Here is a 25008-nt window from a genome sequence, read left to right on the forward strand (position 1 = left end):
TTTTTACAATTTTTTTGTTGCCCATATACATTCTCATTTTTTCAGATTTTCAATTTAGTTTTAGTTATTGTAGTACTTAAACTAGTTTTCGTTAATAATAATAACCCTGATATATAGCTAGTTTTATATGTATTTTTTATTTTTATATACTGCTCATCATTTATTGGTTAAAACGAGCAGAAACCCTAAAGAACATTCAGCTATTGAAGTTTTGAATTAAGTTAAGTTTTGAAACAAAGGTTTTGTGTTTTCATGGCTGCAGTAGATGCACTATGAATGTTATGTTAGATATGTGTGTGTGTTGCAGAGGCGTGTACCTGGCGAGTGTCTTCTATCAGAAGGACTGTGTTCTGGTGACGGCTGACGATCAGCTCCCTCTGGTGGAGATCCAGAGCTGCTCCACGTCCGTCACGCAGGACTTCCTGTGGTTCTGTAAGGTCAGGAGTCGATCACACAGCAGTGTTTCTCCTGTCTTCCTCCTCTGTGTCTCCTTACGTGTCTCTCTCTCTCTGTGTGTCTCAGCTGTCGTGTGCGTGGACGCAGGTGCCGCGGCTGCTGCAGGTCCTGTCGTCTTCATCGCTCTCCTCGTCTTCATCGCTGCTGCAGAACAGACTCAGTTTCCTGCGGGCCGTCGCGCAGCTGCAGGTACGAGAGGATCCAGAGACACTCAACCCAAAACAGCCTCAATAATATACTTGTATAGGTTCTATTAGTATTCTCAATGGTTTAATTTTTGTATTTAATTTTAGTTTTAGTATTTTGTTATTTTTATTAGTTTTAAGTTTTTTTAATAATATTTTAAAATACCTTTTATTTTTATATTTTAATTTTTTTTATTTGTAGTTACACTTTTAGTAATTTTGTTGTTTTTGTAAAAATGTATAGTTTTTTATATTTTGAATTAATTATTATTAAATATTAATTAACTTTAATTTTATATTTTAGTAATTTTTGAACATTTTTTTTATTTTTTAAATGTCTATAATTTATACTATACGTTATACTATGTACTGTATACTATATACTAGAATATTTTGAAGTCGTTTTTTTTATTTTTCACTTTTTAGTATGTTTTTCTTATTTTTATTAGTTTCATTTTTGAAAACTGTCTATATAGTTTTCATTAATATTTTGAATGAGATTTAATTTAATTTTAATTTAATTTAAAATTAAAAACTTTTGTGGTCTTATTTTATCCGTTTTAATTTTTAATGTTTATTTTTGTCGTTTTTATTAATATTTTAAATTAACTTTTATTTATACACTTTGTTTTACTTTTTTCACTAGTTATTTATTTGTCTATGAGGCTTTTATTAATATTGTAAATTTGTTTTTATTTTGATATTTTTCAATTTTAGTTAGTTTTAGTAGTTTTGTTTTTTATTTATTTTATTTATTCGTTTTTTTTTCTTTTTAAATGTTTATATAGTTTTTATAAATATTTTATTATAAAATATTTTAACTCATTTTATTTCAGCTACTAGTATTTATAATGCATAAATATAGATTTTATTGAATATTTTATTTTAGTCAATATTTATCTAAGTAACATCAGCGTTTTTAAGGGTTTTAGTTGTAGTTAATGACGGTGTCGGTCTGTAGGCGTCGGTGGGATGTTTGGATCTGGGTCAGGTGTATTTTGAGCCGCTGAAGGACCGGCAGGGGAACGTGCTGCTGGTGACCCTGAGAGAGGTCATGACCCCGCTGACCCTGTCTGACCCCCCGCTGCACTGGCTTCCTGTCAGCAGCCTGGAGAGAAACCAGAACGAGACGCCGCTGCTGCCTGAACCCTCGGCCGTAGAGCTGCTGACACACAGACTCAAGGTGATCAACACACACACATCAACACTAATGATGATAAACAGCCGTCTGTCTGCCACACTAAAGAAGAGTCAACAGTGAGGAGTTCTGGTGCAGCGTCGCCCTCTGCTGTCAGACGTCTGTCACTGATCAAGGGTCACACAGATTAACGTTAAAGCAACACTCCACTATTTTTGAAAATAGGCTCATTTTCCAACTCGCCTAGAGTTAAACAGTTGAGTTTTACCGTTTTTGAATCCCTTCAGCCGATCTCTGGGTCTGGCGGTAGCACTTTTAGCTGTAGCTTAGCATAGATCATTGAATCTGATTAGACCATTAGCATCTCGCTCAAATCGCAAGAAAATCGCAACTTTTCATTTTCCGTCGGTCTTAGTACACGATGTAACTACAGAAGAGTCAGGTTTTAAATAGGAAAAATATAGAAACTCTTTGGTCATTTTTGAGCGAGATGCTAACGGTCTAATCAGATTCAATGATCTATGCTAAGCTACAGCTAAAAGTGCTACCGCCAGACCCGGAGATCGGCTGAAGGGATTCGAAAACAGTAAAACTCTACTGTTTAACTCTAGGGGAGTTGGAAAATGAGCCTATTTTCAAAAATAGTGGAGTGTTCCTTTAAAGAGACAGTTCACCTAAAAATGATCTTTCTGTCATCATTTACTGTATGAGTTTCTTTATTTCTTCTGAGGATCACAAAAAAAATATGTTTTGAAGAGGGTTCGGAACCCAACGACACTGAACCCCATTGACTTTCAAAACAGACTGAGACATTTCTCTAAATATGCTTTTCTACTAAATGACTAAATGATGACAGAATGATCAGTTTTGGGTGATCTGTCTTTTTAAAACAGACATTTCAAGTTTTGGCTTTAGGTTTACAGTAGTAACTCAAAACTAAAATTATAAAAACATGTTTTTACTTGACTAGAATAATCTTTAACTGAAATAAATAAATACACTTTATTTTTAAAATGTTCTCAAAGTGTTAGCACAAAAACATTATTTAGACATTCATGGAACATTTTATTCCTGAAATAGTTTGTTCATCTAATTTTTTTTATTTTTATATTTCTACTTCTACTTGAAAAAATTCAAAAGTAACGTTCCCATAATGTTTAAAAGTGATTAAATGGAATGTTCCATTAACATTCACATAACCAAGAAAAAAACCCCGTTTTAAAACATGTTCAATTGCACAATCACAGAACATTCAGAAACAGTGTTTTCATGATATAATTGGAACGTTAGCGCAGTTTCTCAGAGCATATTTTTGTGAGCTGGTCATCAGAGGATTGATGTTTTATGAATGTGCTATTCTCATGTGTGTGTGTGTGTGTGTGTCAGGAGATGCTGGCGTACCACAGGAGGAGTCAGCAGAGAGCTCAGCCCGGTTTGTATGTGGGTGTCCTGAAGCTCTGCAGCTCTGTGGATCAACTCCGCATCCTGGTCCCGCAGCGATTACCCAACATGCCCTGCCACTGCCGTGTCAGAAACCGGCCACACGTCTCACGGTCAGAATGGAGAACACCTGATCTGATTCATTCACACACACTGACTGATTCACACTGACTCTGTGTGTGTGTGTGTGTGTGTGTGTGTGTGTGTGTGTGTGTGTACGCAGGGAGGAGTGGGCGTGGCTACAGGAGCACGCAGTGGGCGGGGCCTGTGGCAGTCAGGAGGGTGGGGATGACTCTGTGATTGACAGCTCAGGTGTCGAGGACTTTGTGAAGGCGCTGAGATCTGCAGTGACTCAACTGCTGACCAAACTCAATGTCCCGCTGGAACGGGTAACAGCGCGATTCATTCAACACACACATTCACAAAGCTTTGCATTAGCTACAAATTCCCATGAGATGCAGTTAAACTAATAAAATATTTCATATTTCATATTTCAGTTTCATTTTGAATGCTTTCATTTATTGGATTATAAAAGTGTTCCATTTTGTATTTTTGGGTAAGAATAAGAAGCACTTCATCTTAGTGTCTTTCATTCCAATGTAAGAAAACATTTCTGGAATCTGCATCTGAAATACCATTTAGATGTATTTACACAGTTTGTGTATCTCAAAGGGGACATGGATGCATTTAACCTGCATTTAACCTGTAGATGCATAAACAATGTTTTGTTTTTAACATAAAACCTTGAATACTGATATTTGAAATAATTTAAAACATGAACAAAATAGTAGTAATAAAAAAGTATTTTGTTATTGTGGAGTCTTTTATATCCATGTGGATGTTGAAATCCCCCAAGAGAAGGATTATCTCAAATTTGAGGCGGAGAAAAGACAATGTATCTGAAAATTCAGATAAAAAGTCTCCTATTTGTCTTAGGAGGCCTGTAGACTGTAGCCACTGCAGTAGAGAGGGGTGCAGAAACACTCAAAACAAGACATTCAAATGAGTCAAATTTGGGAACAGCCACCGGACACATGTTGTACCGTTGATTGTGCAATCATTGTTGATGATTCAGAAGCTTTGAATCATTTGCAGAGAATGAATGTGTAAGTGTTCAGTAATGTGTGTGTGTGCGCAGGCAAGTGAGTACCGTGTCTACACGCAGGAGCTGCTGCAGGTTGGCGATCGGGTGTCTGTGATTCTCCTGCTGCCGCCCTGTGAGGAGTTCAGATCCCGTCAGCGTCCAGCAGCGGGAGCTCAGCACACCTTCACCGTCCCGATGCACTACTTTGAGCTCGGTCAGTCACTGATCTGCTGCACACACACACATGCACACTGTTTTTACTTTTAGTTTTAGATAAGAAGCTACATTTAAGCCACTATATAACATTACTTTATATTTCAGTTTCTTGCCAAGGCAACATTTTTCACTTAAATTTTCTTTAACTTAGTTTCACTAAAACAACTTTAACTATATAGATACATTTAAAAAAAATAATACCACCCAATAAAATAGTTAAGACTAAAACTAAAATATGAAATTAAAAACAAATTCTATAATTAATATAATATACAAATGACACAAAACAATTACAAAAAATGTTTACTAATATTAAAGCTGAAAATATAAAAAATAATTCAAAGTATTAATGAAAACAATGACAGTATATTAATTTGACTTAAAACAGCCTCAACGATACAAACATTACAAACTAATGCATGAAATAAATAACAACCCATAAAAACATAAAGTGATTAAGAAATTCCCAAACAACCGGCTAAAAGTCAACCTAAATAATAAGTGTTTAGGTAAGATTTAAAAAAAGGTAGTTCATATAGTTTTTACTTCCATAAACTTAGGGGTGTAACGGTACACGTATTTGTACTGAAATTTTTCAGTATGGGTCTGACAGTTCGGTACGCATTGTTTTAACCACTGCAAAAGTGGAACTTCACTGAAAATGTCCTTTTTTTTGTTACTTTTATGTTACTTTTGATAAGAAACAAAGTATTAACTTTCAATTTATGTCATTTTTGGGGAAATTCAAACAATAAATGCGTCTCTTCCTCTTTACTACTGGTTTTAATGCAAAATAAACATGAATGAACATCTCACGCCTCATGTAATCGCTCAATCAGTGTTTCAATCGTGGAAAGACGTCATTAAAACAGCTTGTAAACAAAATGTCGCGTAGCATTAACCTCCGGCAAGTCATCGGTGTCTACATCTTTCTGTTTACTAGAGAAATGAGCAATAGAGCAATGCATATTAAAGCAATGCAAAAAATGAAGTTTTGATATATTTACGGTAGGAAATGTACAAAATATCTTCATGGAACATGATCTTTATTTAATATCCTAATGATTTTGGCATAAAAGAAAAATCTATAATTTTGACCCATACAATGTATTTTTGGCAATTGCTACAAATATACTCCAGCGACTTAATACTGGTTTTGTGCTCCAGGGTCACATATATAATGTGATATAGCTTACAGTTATCTAATGTACAGGTTTTTACATAAGCATTTTACAGTGTTTTTCCATACAGATGATGTGTCATGTTTGTGTTCGATGATTGATGTGTGTGTGTGTGTGTGTGTGTGTTAGTGCACTTGTGGGCGTATGAGCGGGATCTGCTGTCTCAGTACTGTCAGCTGTGGCTCAGACTGGAGCTGGACGTCCGTCTTTCCCAGCAGGCTTTGAGAGAAGCACTGGACACTGAAGAGCTGCAGGAGGCTACGGAGAGACTCGCACACATCACACAGCTGGCACAGGTGAGTGTTTACCTGCTCTCTCTCTCTCTCTCTCTCTCTCTCTCTCTCTCTCTCTCTCTCTCTCTCTCTCTCTCTCTCTCTCTCTCTCTCTCTCTCTCTCTCTCTCTCTCTCTCTCTCTCTCTCTCTCTCTCTCTCTCTCTCTCTCTCTCTCTCTCTCTCTCTCTCTCTCTCTCTCTCTCTCTCTCTCTCTCTCTCTCTCTCTCTCTCTCTCTCTCTCTCTCTCTCTCTCTCTCACACACACACACACACACACTCTCTCATATGCTGTGTTCTCTAGAGTCTGTCTGCGCTTTGGAGCGAGAGCCGCTGGCTGATGGACGTCATTCAGACGCTGCGCTCCAAACACTCGGAGGGGGCGGTGCCTCTGGGGCGAGTCATGACCTCACAACCGCCAATCAGATCAGCCGCCGATGAGGACACGCCCCCTGCTTTACATACGGTAGAACAGATGCAAACAGGTGAGAGAGATGAAGATTAGTTGTTTTGCTCCATTAATAATTAAACATTTTGTTTTGATATTTTTAGGATTTACTTTATTATTTACATTTTTACCATTTGATTAATTTTTAACAAGTTGTTTATTTTGACTTTTAACGACTTATTTTTAATGTAAAAATTTCTTGATTTAGTCCCTTTTTAGTAGAGTGTTTTTATTGTTTTTATTTCAAAATTATTCATTTTAATGTCGTTTTTTAATGATTTATTCATTTTTAGTAAGTGTTTTATTTTGTTTTTATTTTACTTAAATTTCTTAATTTGTTCATTTTTAATAAGTGTTTTTTATTGTTTTTATATTACAATAATTTATTTACTTAATTTAACATTTTTATGATGTCATTAATTTGAGTAGATTATTTTTGTTTTTATTAATAAATGTTATTTTACGCTGAAAGTTTTATTTTGATTTCTTTTTACTAAGTGTTTTATTTTTGTTTATTATTATAACATAGGTGCTTTTCATTGTTTTACTATTTTAAAGAATTCTTTATTTTAATTTGACTTTTTTAGGATTTTATTAAAAATCATTTACTTTCATTAGTCATAAGTTATCGCTATTTTATCAAATCATTTTTTAAACCCTACTATGCACGATGTGTCTTATAAGTTCACATTTATTGCATCAATAGCACCACTTGTCTATATTATCTGCAAATAAAGCCCAAAAGCTTCTTTCTACAGCAAAGAAGACACAAAATGCGTTTAAAAATTTCAATCACAGAAAACGATGACCAGAAAATAATCACCATAATAAAGGTTAAAGGTTAAAAATGAACGTTTCACGCTGATCTGATGTGACCAGACATCAGAAACCAGAAGTGATTTTATTAAATAATGAAGAATCCCAGCTTTACCTGTTCTTTCTGCAGCAGAGGTCATGGGGTCAGAGGTCAGCGCACCTTTGGAGGTCACAGATGGGGTCACGTGTCCGGAGACGCCCACCTCACACTACATCGATGAGCCCCGTTCCCATGGAAACAGCACTCGTCGCCATGGAAACAGCCTCCGGCAGATGCACTCATGTCCTGAACTCAGTGATCCGGCTGCCTCACATCCCATAATGCCTGCGGACGAAGGTCAGGAGCTGCTGACGGAGATGATGGACCTGTTCCAGAGCCTGGATCTGCTGGGAGGCAGTCTGACAGACCTGCAGGAGCTGGACTGGAGCGATCCAGAACCGGATCTGCAGGACCAGGATGACAGGATGGAAGCGACAGACGGTGCCATGACCCAGAGGGGACATCCGGTCAGGAGTCTGGTGGAGTGGGTCAAATCAACGATTTAATCAAACTCAGTCTGGACTAGTGATGGCCGCTTTTGAATAACTGCTTAATGAGGCTTCAAAACCGTTGCGAATCATTTGTTTCGAAACAGTGGTTCGGCGCACGTATCAAACTGCCAAAGTCACGTGATTTCAGTAAACATGGCTTCGTTACGTCATAACTGTTTAGAAACGTTTCGAAACAATCGATCTCCGTAAACTCGTGAATCAAGCGAGTTCATTAAGATCGCCCCCCAGTGCGGAAGCGACAGATGGTGCCATGACCAACAGGGGACATCCGGTCAGGAGTCTGGTGGAGTGGGTCAAATCAACGATTTAATCAAACTCAGTCTGGACTAGTGATGGCCGCTTTTGAATCACTGCTTAATGAGGCTTCAAAACCGTTGCGAATCATTTGTTTCGAAACAGTGGTTCGGAGCACGTATCAAACTGCCAAAGTCACGTGATTTCAGTAAACATGGCTTCGTTACGTCATAACTGTTTAGAAACGTTTCGAAACAATCGATCTCCGTAAACTCGTGAATCAAGCGAGTTCATTAAGATCGCCCCCCAGTGGTGAACCATTGAACCAGCGTCTATAATAATAAATAATTTTATCAATTATTATAAAGACACTTCATATTTAATGGAATTGTATTATTTTGATTTCATTTAATATATAATAGTTTAAAGAAAGCATTTACATTGGGTTCGTAAAAGCTGTTTATTTGCATGCTTTTGTTGCTTTTACACAGCTTTGGCCAGCAGGTGACACCAGCGTGTGGTGTTTCGAGCGTTTCGAAACGAGTGAATCATTTTGCGAAGCAACTGGTTCAATTGACTCGAAGCTTTAATAAGGTTTGTTTCTCCCATCACCATGTCATCTCAAAAATAACAGAAAACTATTATAATATATTATTAAATATATTCAATAATGACGTTATAAATTAAATATATATAGTACATGTTAAACATATTTTATTTATAATACATTGTATCTTTTGTTAGTAAATGTTTTATTGAAATTATTTATTTACCTGGTTTTTATGTTTTTATGATTTCATTCATTTTTAGTGGTTTGTTTAGTTTTTTATGATTTTATTCATTTTGAATAAGCCTTTCATTTGAATTGTTTATATTTTCACATTATATTTAAAAAAAATATTTATTTTAATTTTACGCGTTTAGGATTTTAACATTTTTTTTGTGTTTTTTTTTTTTTTATTTCTAAATTATTTATTTACTTGAATTTTACATTTTTATGGTTTTATTCATTTGAAAGATTTTGGATTTTTTTTTTTCTTTTCTAAATTTACATTCATTTTACATTTAAAATACATTATAAGAAATATTTTAAATGATAATAATAATAATTATTATTATTATTATTATTAACTAAATGAAGTATCTTTATAAATATTTTAAAATATATTGGCTATCAAACATTTGATGTTGGTCTGTTGTTATGCTGGTTATATATATATTCCCTTTTTTGAATATATAAAATAAACCAAATCATCTCTGCAAGAGAATCATTTATCTGTGGAAAAAAAATATATATATTTATTTGTGCAGAAATTATTATAATTTTTTTACAGGTTCATAGAAACCCTGCAGCATCATTCGACTGTAGGCTACTTACTGAACAAATCAATTGTAAAGATAAAGATTTAAGTCTATTTGTATCTTATGTTTTGTTAAATGAATAAACATACATGTTTTAAGTGTTTTCTCTGTGATTATTACCTCATGTTTACCAGAAATTCATTTTATATAATAATTTAGCAGAACACATTAGAAACCAAATGCACTTAAATGATTACAGTATATTCTAAAGTATATATACATTTATATTTACATACAGAGATATTATAAGCATAATATGTTTGTAAAAATGGGTGTTTTTGTGGTGTTTGAAGTATTTCTGGGTGTTTGTGGTGAGTTCCGTGTGTTTGTGTCTTTAAGTCTCAGTCTTGTGGGAATATGGCTGAGGAAAGCGAGTCTTCAGCTGCTGGTGAGTGGAAATAAAAGCACAATACATGTACAGAGTCACAGTCAAATGATCCGAATTGACGGAGTTTATCAGCTCATGTTACAATCATTACTGCAGGACAGTTAAAGGGGCACGGACTTATTTGAATGAAATTCATTTTCATATCACACCGTATTGTTTTATCCTATAAAGAATGACCATAAATGTCTTATCGAGAACTATATGCGCCTGCTTTTATTTTGTCACTTTGTGTGAACATTTTCATTCGGATTCTTATTGATAGAAACGTCTAGAAATGATAGGGATCTAATAAAAAGATTTTGTATTGCAATCCTGTTTATTAATTTACTTTATAGCATTGGACCACATTTCGTGAAGTTTTAAGTCATTTTGTCTATTTTAATTGTATTATTATTTCACTTTTTTCATTAATATTCTGCAGGTGTCCAGATAAAAAACTAAAGCTGATTTGCATGCATAACGAGAAGTTGTAATCAGTTTGCCATAATAAAATAAAACCTAACTGCTTCAAAAAATCTAATTCTAATAGATTTGTAACGAGTTTGTCTAAAAACCCTTATTGCATTCTTATTTCTGTATTTATGTTTTATTTTATTGCATTTTATGTTTTTATTTTATTAGTCTTTTTCTCTGAATGGCTATACATTTCTTAGTAGTTTTTATTGCAGGGCCACAATCCTAGAATATAATTTAACTGCAACAGATCAATTATATTGCATTCCTGTTTAAGTCTTATTTGTTTATTTTCATTTTGTATTTTTATTTATACGTGTTTATTTATTTTATTAGTATATTACTTTGAATTAGTGCTGTCAACTAATTATTTTGGATTAATCACATCCAAGATAAAAAATGTTTTGTTTATACATAATATTTGTGTATACCATGTATTTATTATAAATACACACATGCATTTATATATTTAAGACAAAATATATATTTATATATAATATAAATGATATGAATACAAATATAATTGTATGTGTATATATTTTCAAAATATATACTGTGTGTGTGTATTTATATACACATAATAAATATACAGAGCACACACACACACATTATGTAAACAAAAACTTTTATTTTGGATGCGATTAATCGTGATTAATCATTTGACAGCACTACTTTGAATTAATATAAATTTCATAATGGTACATTTTTAATGCATTTGTATTACTATTAATTACTTTATACATGTAAATCAGGTTTAGTTCTGTTGAGTCCTGTATAATGTTCATGAAAACACTCTTGAATAAAAACGTTTCTATTTGTAAACTGTTTGCCGTAATTAGTGCTGGGCAACAATTCATTGCGATTAATCACATCCAAAATAAAAGTTTTTATATTTTTTATATTTATTATGTGTGTATACATGTATGTGTATGTAAAGACAAATGCATACAGTATATATTTTGAAAATATTTACATATTTAAATATATAGTAAATATATTTATATTCATAAAATGTATATTATATATAAATATATTTAATATGTTAACAACATATTTTTTCTTAAATATATACATGCATGTGTGTGTATTTATATATACATAAATATACACACTGCACACACTATATATATTTTTCAAAAAAAACTTTCATTCTGGATGTGATTAATCGCGATTAATCGTTGCCCATCACTATAGTAATAATATAATCAGGTGTCTGTTGTCTCAGGCGGTTCGGCTGAGGTCCGAATGGCTCTGTTGGGTCAGACGGGTTCAGGCCAGAGTTCATCTGGAAACACGATTCTGGATCGATCCTCGTTTTGTACGGATATGTCGCCCCTATCGGTCACTAGCCGCTGCCAGCGTTCAGGGGGCGTGGCGGATGGGCGGAGCCTGTGGCTGATTGACACCCAGGGGTTCTTCCACACCTGTCTGAGCCCGGATGAGGTGCGCGCGGAGCTGAGCCGGTACGTAGAGCTGAGCGCACCCGGACCGAACGCGTTCCTGCTGGACTGGGTCAGCGCCGCGTACACGTGCGGCGAAACCCGCGGACGTCTTCCTGAAGGAGAGCAAGGAATTATGGGAGTTTGTGCGTGGATGGCTATCACGTGTTTGACAACACTACATAACCAACTAATAATGGAAGCTTGTTTTCACAATGGGATAAAATAAATAAAATAAAATAAGGTAATTGTAACATTTTATCTCGCAATTCGGACTTTTTTTTTGTACCACCATTTTCAATAAAACAGAATTGCGAGTAGGTGCCGATGGCCTTCATGGGCAATGCGCCGACATGTAGTGCCATTGAGCTCTGGCCTGGGCATCCCGAGTTCGAATCCTGGCTCGCAGACCTTTCCCGATCCCATCCCCCTCTCTCTCACCCACTTTGCTTCCTGTCGACCTATACTGTTCTTCAGTGGCGCTAAAACGGGGTATGCAGTGCATAGGGCCCCCACACACAGGGGGGGGGCGCCATTTTGTGAAAATCTTCTTTAATAAAACGTCATAAATAATCAAAAGCTTAGTTATTAAACATAATTAATGCAACATTTTTATTTAACGGGTTTTAGCATTTTAATGAGTTCAAAAATGTATTTCTTAAAAACTTAAGACGCGGAATGGCCGTATCTCTTTGCGACCACAACAAACGGGAGACTTTTCAGACGTGCACTTCAGCTTTCCACTTAGCGCGCGAGTCAAACAAACGCGGAAAAGGTACATGTGCCAAATGAGCTTCAGTAGAACAACAGGGGACTGCGGTCTGATGAGATATTTTTATATGTCAGTAAAAAACGTTCCTGTCCTGTCAGCCGTTTTACTGTGCTCACGGCGCACGCTCTTCAACTGTACGTGAAAATGAGGCGAAATTAATGATAAATAAACCGCACTAGAAACTGTGAGCATACATCGTCAGTTAAGTCACGAAATTACCAAAATGGCGATTAAAGCTGCAAAACTGCATGCATGTATGAGAATTACATTTAAGAACGTCTCTCAAATGCATGCAGCCTACTGAAATATTCTGCAATTCGAGATCACAATAGGGCGCAAGATGATTTTTTAAAATTTATAATTTAAAGTTAGTGTGTAAATTTTAGCGGCATCTAGCGGTGAGGTTGCGAATTGCAACCAACGGCTCAGTCCCCCGCTCACCCCTCCCTTTAGAGAAGCTACGGTGGCCGATACAGAAGTAAGATGTCATAGTCTGAGAGCGCAAAGATAGCTAGCAATGAGGTTTCTTTACAAAGGTAAATTAATGAATTATATTTACTTAATTATTCAATAAATCGATATGTTATTGCAAATATTATACTTGTTCATCATTGTGTCAGTGTTTTATTCGCAAGAACAACATAGTGGCGAAACGCGCTCTGTTTGTCCTTTAAGGGCTACGGTACAAACATGGTGGCGACTTCCATGTAAGAGGACCCGCGCGGTGTATGTAGATATAAATTGCTCATTCTAAGTTTATAAAAACATAACGGCTCATTATGTAAGGTCTTTATACACCTCTGAAAACATAGTTATATATATTATATTGCATTTCTATCAATAGATCCTCCTAAATATTACACACTGCACCTTTAATGCACAAGTAAATCTGAGCACAGTGCAGTTAAATGTACTAGAAAATATGCGCTAATTTTAAAGTAATTTTAAAGTACGAAAATGAAAATAAAATAAAACCATATTTAAATGCATAAAATAACTCATTTTATATTCTTACATTATTTTCCTTTCTACAGAGTTTGATTTAGGTATGACAAAAGAATGTTAATAGAATGTTAAACACTGACTGATAACTTTTTCAGAGCTTTCAGTGAAGGTTGACTATAGTTATCTGCATGTCTCATATAGGCCTATATGCAAAGATGGAGAACAAGATTTTAGGGGTTTTAAGACCCAGAACCAAGCTTACTGAGCAATAAAGCTATAGTGAGTCCTTTTGTTAAAATACCTGGAGACTAGGTAATACAACAATATATATAAAAAAATACATTCAAATTACCTAACTAAAAAGTGAGCAATATTACATTTTTGAAAGTAAAAATGAATAAAAAATGTTCTACTGTTTGGGGTCTGCCATCAGGAGTTAAAGGGGATGTTATGTGACACACTTTTCTTTTTCCCTGTGGTATTAAAAAGGGGGGAAGGGGTGCAAACCTTTGTCCTGATGAGTTTGTATCCTTCCATGCACAAGCTAGTAATGGGCTTTTGGTCACTGACTTGCAGAAAGTTTTCTGCGTGAGTTAGTGTTAGAGGCTACTAGAATACAGGGGGCGCCGACACCTCGGCAAATGTGCAGTTGCGCCCCTGCTATTCTTTCTACTGTAAATCCTAAAAAAAACAAAAAAACAAAACTGAATTGCAAGATAGAAAAGCTGAACTTTGAGATATAGGATATAGGTTCATAGACAGGGCTTAGCCTAAACCAGGATTATGCCATAGTTCAATTAGGACATTTAAGTAATTTTTATAAACATGCCTTAGAAAAAAGCATTACTGGTGTGCATCTTAAGACAAAACAAAGGCACTGACATGTTTTAAGATCAGTCAGTGCAAGTTTCTTTCAGTTGAAACAGCTCAGATTTACATTTTAGTCTGGGACTAGGTTTAAGCCTTGTCTGTGAAACCGGGGGATAAACTAATAAATGCAAGATATTGCAGAATTGCAAAACAAACTCAGATTTAAACTCAGAATCGTGAAATTTAAACTCGCAAGATATAAAGAGAACTGTGAGATGTAACCTCAGAATTGTGAGATATTTACGGAGAATTGCAAGATATAAACTAAAATTGTGAAATAAAAAATCAGAATGTCAAGATATTAACAGAATTGCAATATATAAACTCAAAATTGTAAGATATAAACTCAGAATTGTAAGATATAAACTCAGAATTGTAAGATATAAACTCAGAATTGCGAGAAACAGAATTGTGAGATACTAACTCAAAATGTTGAGATATTAACGCAGAATTGTGAAATATAAACAGAATTGTGTGATAAACTCAGAACTGCAAGACAAACATAATTGTGATATAAAGTCAAAATTGGAAGATATGAATAGAATTGAAATATATAAATTCAAAATTGTGAGATATAAACTCAGAATTACGAGATATAAACTCAGAATTACGAGATATAAAGTCAGAATTACAAGATATTAACAGTATTGCGAGATACAAACTCATAATTGTGAGATATTAATGCAGAATTGTGAAATATAAACAGAAGTGTGAGCTATAATCTCAGAATTGCAAGATATTAACAGAATTGTGAGATACAGCCTTGTGAAAGTAGTCATACCCTTTCATTTTTTTCACGTTTTGTTATGTTGCTGCCTTATGTTAAATTGCTTTAAATTACTTTTTTTCCACATCAATCTACACTCCATACACCATATTGACAAAGCAAAAACTGAATTGTCACAACTTCGTCAATTTAAAAAACTGAAATAAGTACATTGCATAAGTATTCTAACTAAATATTTAGCTGAAGCGCCTTAACAGCCTCAAGTCTTTTTCTGATTGATGCGACAAGCTTTGCTCATCTGCATTTGGCAATTATCTGCCATTCTTCACCTGACCTCTTCACCTCTCAAGCTCTGTCAGGTTGGATGGGGGCAGATGCACATTTTCAGGTTTCTCCAGAAATATTTGACTGGGTTCAAGCTCAGGCTCTGGCTGGGCCACTCAAGGATATTCACAGAGTTGTCTATAAGCCACTCTTGCTGTGTACTTAGGTTCATTGTTCTGTTGGAAGGTAAACCTTCTGCTCAGTCTGAGGTCCTGAATGCTCTGGACTGGGTTTTCATTAAGGCTATCTCTATATTTTGCTGCACTGAGCGTTTCTTACTCTAACGAGTCCCTCAGTCTCTGCCGCTGAAAAACAGCCCCACAGCATGAGGCTGCTATCAGCACACTTTACTTTTGGGATGGTACTCTGCAGGTGATGAGCGGAGCTGGTTTCTTTCAAACATGATGCTTGGAATTGAGGTTCATCAGACCAGAGAATCCTGTTTCTCAGCGTCTGAGGGACCTTTAGGTGTTTTTTTTGTGCAAATTCCAAGTGTGTTTTCATGCGTCTTAACTGAAGAGAGGATTGAGTCTGGCCACACAGCATAAAGCCCAGATCGTTGGAGTGTTGCAGTAATATTTGTCCTTCTGTAGATTTCTTCTATCTCCACATATGATCATGGAGGTCAACTAGAGTGACCATCAGCTTCTTGTTCACCACACTAACCAAAGCCTTTCTCCATCAGTTGCTCAGTTTGGCCAGGAGGCCATCTCTAGGAAGAGTCCTGGTTGTTTCAAACTTCTTCCATTAAGGGTAACAGAGACTACATGCTATCCTTCAATGAAGCAGAATTTTTTTCTGAACTCTTCCCCAGATGTGTGGCATGACGCAAACCTGTTTCTGAGCTCTACAGGCAGTTCTTTTGACCTCAGGGCTTGGGTTTTGCTCTGATATACATTATTAGCTGTTAGACCTTTTATTAAGATGCGTGTGCCTTTCCAAATCATACCCATTCAATTGAATTTGCCACAGGTTAACTTCACTCAAAGTGTAGTAACGTCTACAAGCGATATGGATGCTCCTGAGCTAAATTTCAACTGTCCCAGATAAGGGTATAAATACTTATGCAATGGAATCATTTAAGTTTTTTATTTCCAATAAAGTTGCAAAGATGTTAAAAACTTGTTTTTTGCTTTACCATTATGGTGTATGGAGTGTAGATTGATGTGGAAAAAAAGTCATTTAAAGCAGTTTAACATAAGGCAGCAACATAAAATGTGGAGAAAAAAAAGAAAGAAGGGGTATGAATACTTTCGCAAGGCACAGTATAAACTCAGAATTGCAAGACAAACGAGATATTAACACAGAATTGTGAGACAAACAGAATTGTGAGATACTAACTCAAAATTTCAAGATGAAATTAAATATAAACAGAATTGTGAAATCTCAACTGCTTGATTGCTTTAAAATGTAGCTATTTTATCTCACAGCTCTGATAAATGTGACTATAAGGCAAAGAGATTAAGATATTAATTAACAAGAAGCTGCTTTGAAACAGTGTATTGTGAAGAGCACTGCAAAAATAAATGTCTTGACTGAAGGTCTCGAGGAGAGGTCGCAGGTCACTGAGCTGCTGAAGAAGATTGATCTACTGATGGAGCGTACCGCAGGAGCGCATTACACCGCTGACATGCTGCTGCAGGCTGACACTGCTGTACGCCACATGCAGCAGAGGATCCTGGGAGACGATCAGGAGGAGGATGAGGAGGCGAGGAAGAGGGCGGAGCGTCTGTTCTGGTACGAGCTGCTGACGGCCATGGGCCGTGGTGCGGTGGAAGCGTCCGGAGTGATGGAGAAAGGGAAGGGCAAAGGGAAGAAGGTCAAAGCAGTGCAGAGGGTGGCAGCCATCGCCTCCACACCGCTATCAATCATATCCGCTGCTGAAGTGATGGGAGGAGCCATTGAGAGAGGGAACCAAAATACTATACAAACACAAGACGACGCTCCTACACTAACACACACACACACACACTTCAGAGACCTTTAGCAATACAAGATGAATAAGCAGATAAAAATATACAACATCATCATTAACACTTCCTCTAGATGTGATCGAACGTTTGCATTACGAGATAATGCACGAATCTCCCAAATAAAATTAAAAAATAATTTCACAAAATGTTCAGGACAATTGCACCAAAATTATATTTTTCATAAAGAAAATGGAAGACCATATTAAGACCATAAAAAAATTGTGACATGTAATAAAGCACTTTCAAAACATACTAAAATGCATATTTAAAATTTTATTGATTTTAATCGATTTAAGTTTATATATATATATATATACACACAATGTAACTATTATATATGTACGTATTTAGTTGTACGTAATTTCATTTATGCCGGTTTTGTAGACAGGAGAATGCAAAAATGATTGATTGTGCTAAAAGATTATATGCATCTTCACACAAAATATATATTTTTTTATGACTGCTTGAATGATAACGTCAGTTTAATCATCACGAATGTCTGATTCACTTAATGAATTAATAAAGAATGACGAAATAAAGAGCCATGACCCACAGATGGACTGAAGTGCGTTTCTGCGCTCAGTCGCTCTCATGAACACAAGCATTTGCTCCGCAGGGACAGAAACTCTTTATTGGCATGCTTTATAAAAACCAGGGCAGATAAACTGCCCATCTTCATTAAAAAATCATTATGTTATTGCCAGACATCTGTTAAATGTCATTCTCAGACTGAAATGTGGTTTATACAAACATTCATGATCTTCTTGGGTATATTGGCACAAAAACACAAAGATCCAAATCAAACGTCCCTTTACAGAATGAAAAACAATTTATAGTTGGTCATAAACCAAATTATGTACTACAGAAAAAAAAAAACAAGACTATGAGAATAAACGAGAAAAGCAAACTATGAACTACAGAATGTAGAGTGTTTCTCACACATACACATATATAAACACACACACATCCTCAACACATTGTCTTTATGAACAGAAACACATTATTAAGGCATCAAAGACGAGACACGTCGAGCAGATCTGATCACTGTAAGGCACAATTACACCAGCCACACGTGCAGCTCAAAATGAAGAGCTACAGCGGTGGCCGGTGATGATGTCACAACGGGGTGTGGCCTAATGCAGGGGCGGGGCCTGATCCAACAACTCACACCGGCATCGGCAAAGTCATCTTTCCTCTTCCTCTCAGCACTGCAGATAGATAGATAGATAGATAGATGAGACAAACCACAGCCGGATAGATAGACAGACGGGACAGACAGATGAATAAATGGATGGATGGATAGACATGCAGGCACATTGATCGAAGGATGGATAGACAGATGGACAGACGAAGAGGATAGATAGATGGATGGACAGTTGGACAGGAAAACAGATAAAAGGGAAGAACAGACGGATATACAGACAGACAAACAGATGCATTGAAAGACGGATGATAGACAGACAGGAAGTACAGATAAAAGTATGGACGGACAGACAGACGGATGGACAGATAAAAGGATGGATGGACAGATAGACAAATGGATAGAAGGATGGACCGACACATGGACAGACAGACAGAATGATAAATAGACAGACGGACGGATAGACAGATGGACAACAGATATAAGGACAGACAGATGGATGGATAGACGGACGGACAGATAGATAAACAAAATACAAAAAAATAACATTGATCAATAAATCATCTAATCCTTTCATGAAAATAGATATAAGCTCAAAGTTGTGAGATGTTTGCTGACCTCTGGTGAAGTACAGATAGAAGAAATCGCAGTAGAAGATGGTCTGGACGACGCCGGACACCACGGCGATCTGGTCAAAGAATCCCTCTACGTGATAGCGCCACACCCAGTTAGCGAGGTACAGCGCGCGGTACAGGCCCAGGAAGAACAGGTAGTGTGTGGTGATGGACTCAGCCTCGCCTGTCTTAGTGATCATGAAGAGCTGTGGCAGGATGGCCACCGACTCCAGATAGATGGAGAACGTCCACAGTATCTACACAAACACAGAGATCTGTCATGACAATGTTTCATCTTTAAAGCAGTCATGAACTGAGAAAACAACATTGATTTTTTTGAAATATAAGAGGTCGTTTTACTATAAAAACATCCTGTACGTTTCAGAACTCAAAACTTTGTCGTTAGTCTAAAACAGCTTACATTAAAGCCAGTCTGCCAAAACGACAGCGTTTGGCATGTTCTACTCTATGATGTAATAGTGTGGATAAGCACCACCTCCGCAGAAGATGATCAACGCCTGCCTGTTTAGCCCCGCCCATCGATTCTATAGCACTGCCTGTTTAGTCCCACCCACCTATTCTACATCACTGCCTGTTTAGCCCCGCCCACCGATTCTATAGCACTGCCTGTTTAGTCCCACCCACCTATTCTACATCACAGTTTAGTCCCGCCCACCTATTTTACATCACTGCCTGTTTAGCCCCGCCCACCGATTCTCACACATGTAGTGTTTATGAGAGAGGCAAACACAGGTCTACGCAGAAACCTAAATGTAAAGATGCTCTGAAGACAACAAGACACTGTGCAGTGCAAAGTTGTGGAAAAACAGTGTTTGCATTGCCTTCCTTCTGATCTCCACGTTAGGAAAGAGTGGATGGACTTTATTTTTAATGAACTTATAGACCGCGTTAGTAAGAACTTGGATTCATTTACAAACAAGGCACGATTCGATGCAGGATTTTCAGAAAGAGTGAAACTAAAAGACAATGCTGTGGTGACCATACATGATAACTATTGCTTTGTCTGTTAAACAGATCGTTTGATATCTACCGAGTATGTATGCGTTTTTGACCTAAATCACATGTATCTATGAGTAATGTAGGCTGTCAAACATACACAACTATTAGCCAATCTTAGCAGTGGGCGTTTATTCCGAGTCTACGATCCGGCTTGCCTATTCAAACAGAGTGTTCTGATGAGGGGGGGGGGGCAAAAAACAGAACAGAAAATAGCCTATTACTTCTAAATTATGATGTTTTTGATGTAAAAATATTGATAACATAATAAGTGGACCTCAGAGAGCGGTACAAAACAAAAAAACAGAGCCAGTTCATGACCCCTTTAACATCTAAAGCACTTGGTGTTGAGCTCTGACCTCCAGCGGCATGAAGGCGTAGTTCTCCAGGAACGACAGACCGGCCACCGGCACCAGCAGGAACTCCACACGGAAGGAGTCGCTCTCAGAGTCGTACGAGTTCCTGAAGCGGAAGTAGATGAGGCTGACAGTGGCGTACGCCAGGACCAGATACACCACCTGAGAGACAGACAGATCCCTATCACACACCTGTCCAGGGTCCAACCTCTCCAAAATATTCACCCAAAACATGGAACTCTATATAAATTGAATAAATGATCAACTGTAAACGTGTTCAGCATTCTGCAACAAACATTTTTAGGATTTTCTTGACACTTTAAATCATAAAGTTATATTAATATTCATTGCAAGCTTAGGCAGGCACGTAAAATGATACTATGGCTGTGTTTACACTGCGAGCCTTAATGCACAGATCCGATCTTTTGACCATACCCGATTTTGTGGCACGTCTGTTTACATTCACTTTAGACACGACTGGTATCCGATATATGCGTTTACATTAATTCCCACCCAAAAGTATTGTCTGCAGTGATCGCTTTACTATGCACATGGTAGACCCTCGGGTTTTAAATGGCCATGCTTTTAAAATTATTTATATAATTCACGTCGAATGGCCGTTATTATTTGCCAGCATGGACAACGGCTGTCATGGATGTTTTGCAGCACAAAATCTGACTGAACGGATAAAGACCGGAAAATAACGGTAATTTTAATTTGTTAGACTATTTTATCTACAGCTCGTTAGAGGTAGAATTCTTTAGTGAAATAAAGATGATATTTATTGAAATGAATTCGAATTAGGGAGAGAGAGAGAACGAACGAACGCATGCACCCACGTGCGAGCGAGCAATTGTAAAGCATTGCAAACAAGCTTGTCGGTTTAATTACAAAAACTGCTAAGTTATCACCTTATTGCTGAGAAATATATGTAGCTTTTAGCTGTTGAACTCAACAGCGCCCCACACATTTTACAATATAAATCTGTGGTGAAAAGTGGAACTGCAGCATGCTCTGATTGAGAGCCATTTGGGCAGTTTTCAGACTGCACCGCTTATTTTCACGTTAACTTATCTCGCTCCAGACCAAGACGATATCAGTCAGCTTCAGCTATACGTGTCTGCATCAGGTCAGTAACTAGCTGGCATCTCTGTTTTTCCTATGTGGAGTAGTGTTTTAAATGAATGAAGTGTTAATCCTTTAGTTTAAATGTGCTCACGTGAAAAGCCTTTATATGTTTTATGTTTGTTGAGACATGATATTAGTTTCCTCACTTAAATTCCTCTATAACTTGTAACACTGTAAATCAACATTCGAAGACAATATTAAGGCAATAATTCTATATATTAATTAGCGTGCCGCCCACAGGCTGAATAACGCAAGGACATTAGAGCTCCGTCAAATGTGTGTTCAGCGATTAGACTATAAGCTTTCTTGAGTTTATTATAAACTAGCGTTACGACCCAGAATCTGCCCCTCCTTAATTTATGGTCAGGAGCCGCTACTGCATCTGTCAGACACAGCTTGCATCCAGAGTGACTTTTCCTGGGATTCAAACCCACAACCTGCTGTTGCAAGCGCCCTGTTCTACCTGTATGTGGTTTGGCAGCTTCAGGAAACTAGTTTTGGGTTTGTTGTGCACATCATTTTCTACAGCTTTACCATAAGTTTTGCATGAGTTTAAACAAATGATTTCAATGGGTGAACTATAATAACAATTCAGCGCAAACATTTGCTGAGCAATCACAACAGTTTCAAGATCAGCTGTGTGTGTTTGTCTTTCATGGAAGACTATCTCTGCCACAAAAATCATAATTATGACAAAGCATTAAAAGTAAAATAATAATAATAATGAGACACCAAGTCATAATTATGGGATAAAGTCAATTATGGCATACAAAGTGGAAATTGATGAAAAGTCATTATTATGAAATAAAACAAAAATTGAGATACCAAGCCATAATTTTTTTTAAGTCTATTTTTTGTCTTGATTATGATTTAACTCATTTTTTTGTCATAACTATCTTAATTTAACTTTTATCTCATAATAATTATGTCTTAATTTTTTTAATGAGAAAGTAGGCCTATCCTAAATATTATTTGTAACTTTTTTCATAATTATGACTTTTTATCTCATAGTTTTGACTGCCATTGTTTCTGTCATAATTATGACTTCATCTCCATTTCTACTTTTTAAACTCATTATTATGACTTAATGTCATAATTGTTTACGTTGCATCTCATAATTATGACTTGGTATCTTGTTATTTTGACTTTGTATCAATTCTGACGTTTTATCTCAGTTTTAAATTCCATTAGTAATCATAAATATGACTTAGTATGTCAATTTTGACCTTTTTATCTCATAATTAAGCATGATTTTTTTTTCTTAGGTGGTGAAAATGGCGCTTTCGTGGTCTTTACCTTCATTACGGTGTTGTAGATGGAGATGAAGGATGTGAACATGTCCAGATATCTGGTGGTGAAGACCAGCGCAAACAGCACCTGAGACTTCCCAGAAATACCTGAAACACACACATACACGCTCAACTTACGAACAGAACAGAACACAATAGGATCTTGGGATCCTCAAGGAACCTGAAGAACCTTAAAAGCATGCTAGGTGGCTGACACAATCAGCTGCCACGTAAACACAACACAACTGCACGTGAGCAAACGCTTAAGCTCATTTTCAGCCGACAGTCGCGCGTTCGCGCACTCAAAGCGTTTCAAGCGTTTTTCATGTGTGTGAACGAATCCTAAAGAAGATCCGCTCCGGTTCTGCTCCACACTCACGGTCCCAGGTCCGGTTTAATCACCAATAACACTCAATACTAAGCTCGACTATATGAAAATCACATAAATCTGTCGTTTTTAAATCACTCTGCTGTGCATATACGAGTACCTGCGCATGATTTGGATCTCCAGATCTTCAGGAACAGAATAATGATGGCGACCAGATGACAAACATCTCCAGACAGTCGGAAGATATTCATGTTATCGATCGGTAATCAGCGCTGGATTTAAAGAGTTTTGCAGCTGTTCTCAGATCAGATGTTCGCTCCGCTAAAGAAAAAAAAACCTCTTTCTTTCTGCTGCTCAGCGCGTGCGCGTCATCCGGTTGCTAGCATAAATCTCCTAGTGATTTATTACATATGCGCAAAAGAATCCGTGATAATGCACTGCAAAGTCTCTCTGATGGTCTATGCTGGGCTGTGCGCTCGCGCCGCGCCGCTGATCGGTGACGTGGCTGACACTGTCCGCGCGACCAGGATCCGGGTTTCCGCGCCGCGTCACAGCCTCTGCAGCGCGCGCCTTTAAAGGGGAAACGCGTCAGCTAAAAAAAGCGACGACTAAAAAAGCTTTTCTGTGCACACTCAAAAACCGCTCATTTGAGATCAGAATATCGAGATGTTACATAGTGTTGTTAGTGAATTATACAGCTCCGCTAATAAGCCCGTCTGCTGTTTTTGCTACATATTTTCTAAATGTGAACCAGTGGATCGACAAAAAGCGAATGCATTATAAACATCTAAACAATTAAGGCACTACGATATATTTATATGTTGTTTAATAATTAGCCTACTTGATAATAATTGTTTAAATTAATATAATAATTGATACTTTTGACTCAAGTTTTCCTTTCTCTTTGGAGTGTTACAAGCTCTTGGTGCATAAAGAAGATCTGTAAAGTTGCAAAGACTAAAGTCTCAAATCCAAAGAGATATTCTTTATAAAAGTTGAGCGTCAACCACGCCTACCTAAAACGGCTCGTTCTAACACGCCCCCACATGTCTACCTCACTATGTGGGAAGATTTCCATAACACCGCCCAAATGTTCACGCAAAGAAAGAAGACGTAACTTTTAGTCTCACTGTAGTATTGTTGACGCCGCCGCTGCCATGCCGTGAAGATGCAGTGTGTTTCGTTGTGAAAGTGAAACTACTTTGTTTGGTCTTCCAAAAGAGGACGATATCTGTTTCGTCATGCCTAGAGCTGATCTGTGCTGGTCGCTGAGGAAATACATCAACTTTCACCGTGGACGAAGCGGAGTCCAGCCCGCCTCAGCTCACTCTATCCCAGCGCACGCTAAGCCGGGGCTTCCCCTCACGCTAGGCCGCTGTGTTTTTCGTTGCCACTGATGATTGAAACGCGAGTTTTCGGCAGTGTGGAGTAGCGCTTGTTGTTTGTCATTTCTCTGATCACAAATGCAGACAGGGTTTTATGTTTACGCGGCGCGATGCAATGCAACGCAACGCAATGCGTAAAAAGACAGTATAAGTCATTATAATCAGTAATTATGTCCCCACTGGATGCAACAAATGCCTCGTTTGTAATGGGTTTTAATGTTTATGTCTCGTCGCTCCAGCTGGGACACTGCATTAACAGTATGTGAGGGGCGTAACATTTCCGTCTCACGCTTGAGGTATTCGGCCAATCACAACGCACTGGATAGCTGGCCAATCACAGCACACCTCGCTTTTTCAGACCGATGAGTTTTGTAAAAATCGACTCGCTTGAGAAAGGCGGGGCATAGAGGAGAAACAATAATGTACAGTATGTGGAAAATAATGTGTTTTTTGAACTTTAAACCGCATAAACACATT

The 25008-nt window shown here is 37.1% G+C and overlaps 2 protein-coding genes and 1 pseudogene across 2 annotated transcripts; 2 read left to right on the forward strand and 1 right to left on the reverse strand.

Annotated features, from left to right (window-relative positions):
• The first annotated feature begins 363 nt into the window (after window positions 1-363).
• Window positions 364-7780, forward strand: LOC107563756 (uncharacterized). Its single transcript, XM_016248698.1, has 9 exons — window positions 364-437; window positions 523-645; window positions 1603-1824; window positions 3166-3332; window positions 3443-3608; window positions 4358-4517; window positions 5830-5996; window positions 6275-6455; window positions 7365-7780. The coding sequence occupies exons 3-9, from the start codon at window positions 1696-1698 to the stop codon at window positions 7778-7780; spliced, it is 1386 nt and encodes a 461-aa protein (XP_016104184.1). The 5' UTR covers window positions 364-437; window positions 523-645; window positions 1603-1695.
• A 1959-nt stretch (window positions 7781-9739) lies between these two features.
• LOC107563757 (GTPase IMAP family member 4-like) lies at window positions 9740-17255 on the forward strand (annotated as a pseudogene).
• A 574-nt stretch (window positions 17256-17829) lies between these two features.
• Window positions 17830-23713, reverse strand: LOC107563718 (ER lumen protein-retaining receptor 3-like). The gene is made up of 5 exons (XM_016248663.1): window positions 23307-23713; window positions 22826-22926; window positions 20405-20563; window positions 19033-19285; window positions 17830-18481 (listed from the first exon to the last, which is right to left on the reverse strand). Exons 1-5 carry the CDS (start codon window positions 23395-23397, stop codon window positions 18438-18440), a joined length of 648 nt encoding a protein of 215 aa, XP_016104149.1. The 5' UTR covers window positions 23398-23713; the 3' UTR covers window positions 17830-18437.
• Window positions 23714-25008: the final 1295 nt, after the last annotated feature.

Source organism: Sinocyclocheilus grahami, unplaced genomic scaffold (genome assembly GCF_001515645.1).
Source record: "Sinocyclocheilus grahami isolate Dianchi unplaced genomic scaffold, SAMN03320097.WGS_v1.1 scaffold888.1, whole genome shotgun sequence".
In the NCBI taxonomy this organism is placed as follows: Eukaryota; Metazoa; Chordata; class Actinopteri; order Cypriniformes; family Cyprinidae; genus Sinocyclocheilus; species Sinocyclocheilus grahami.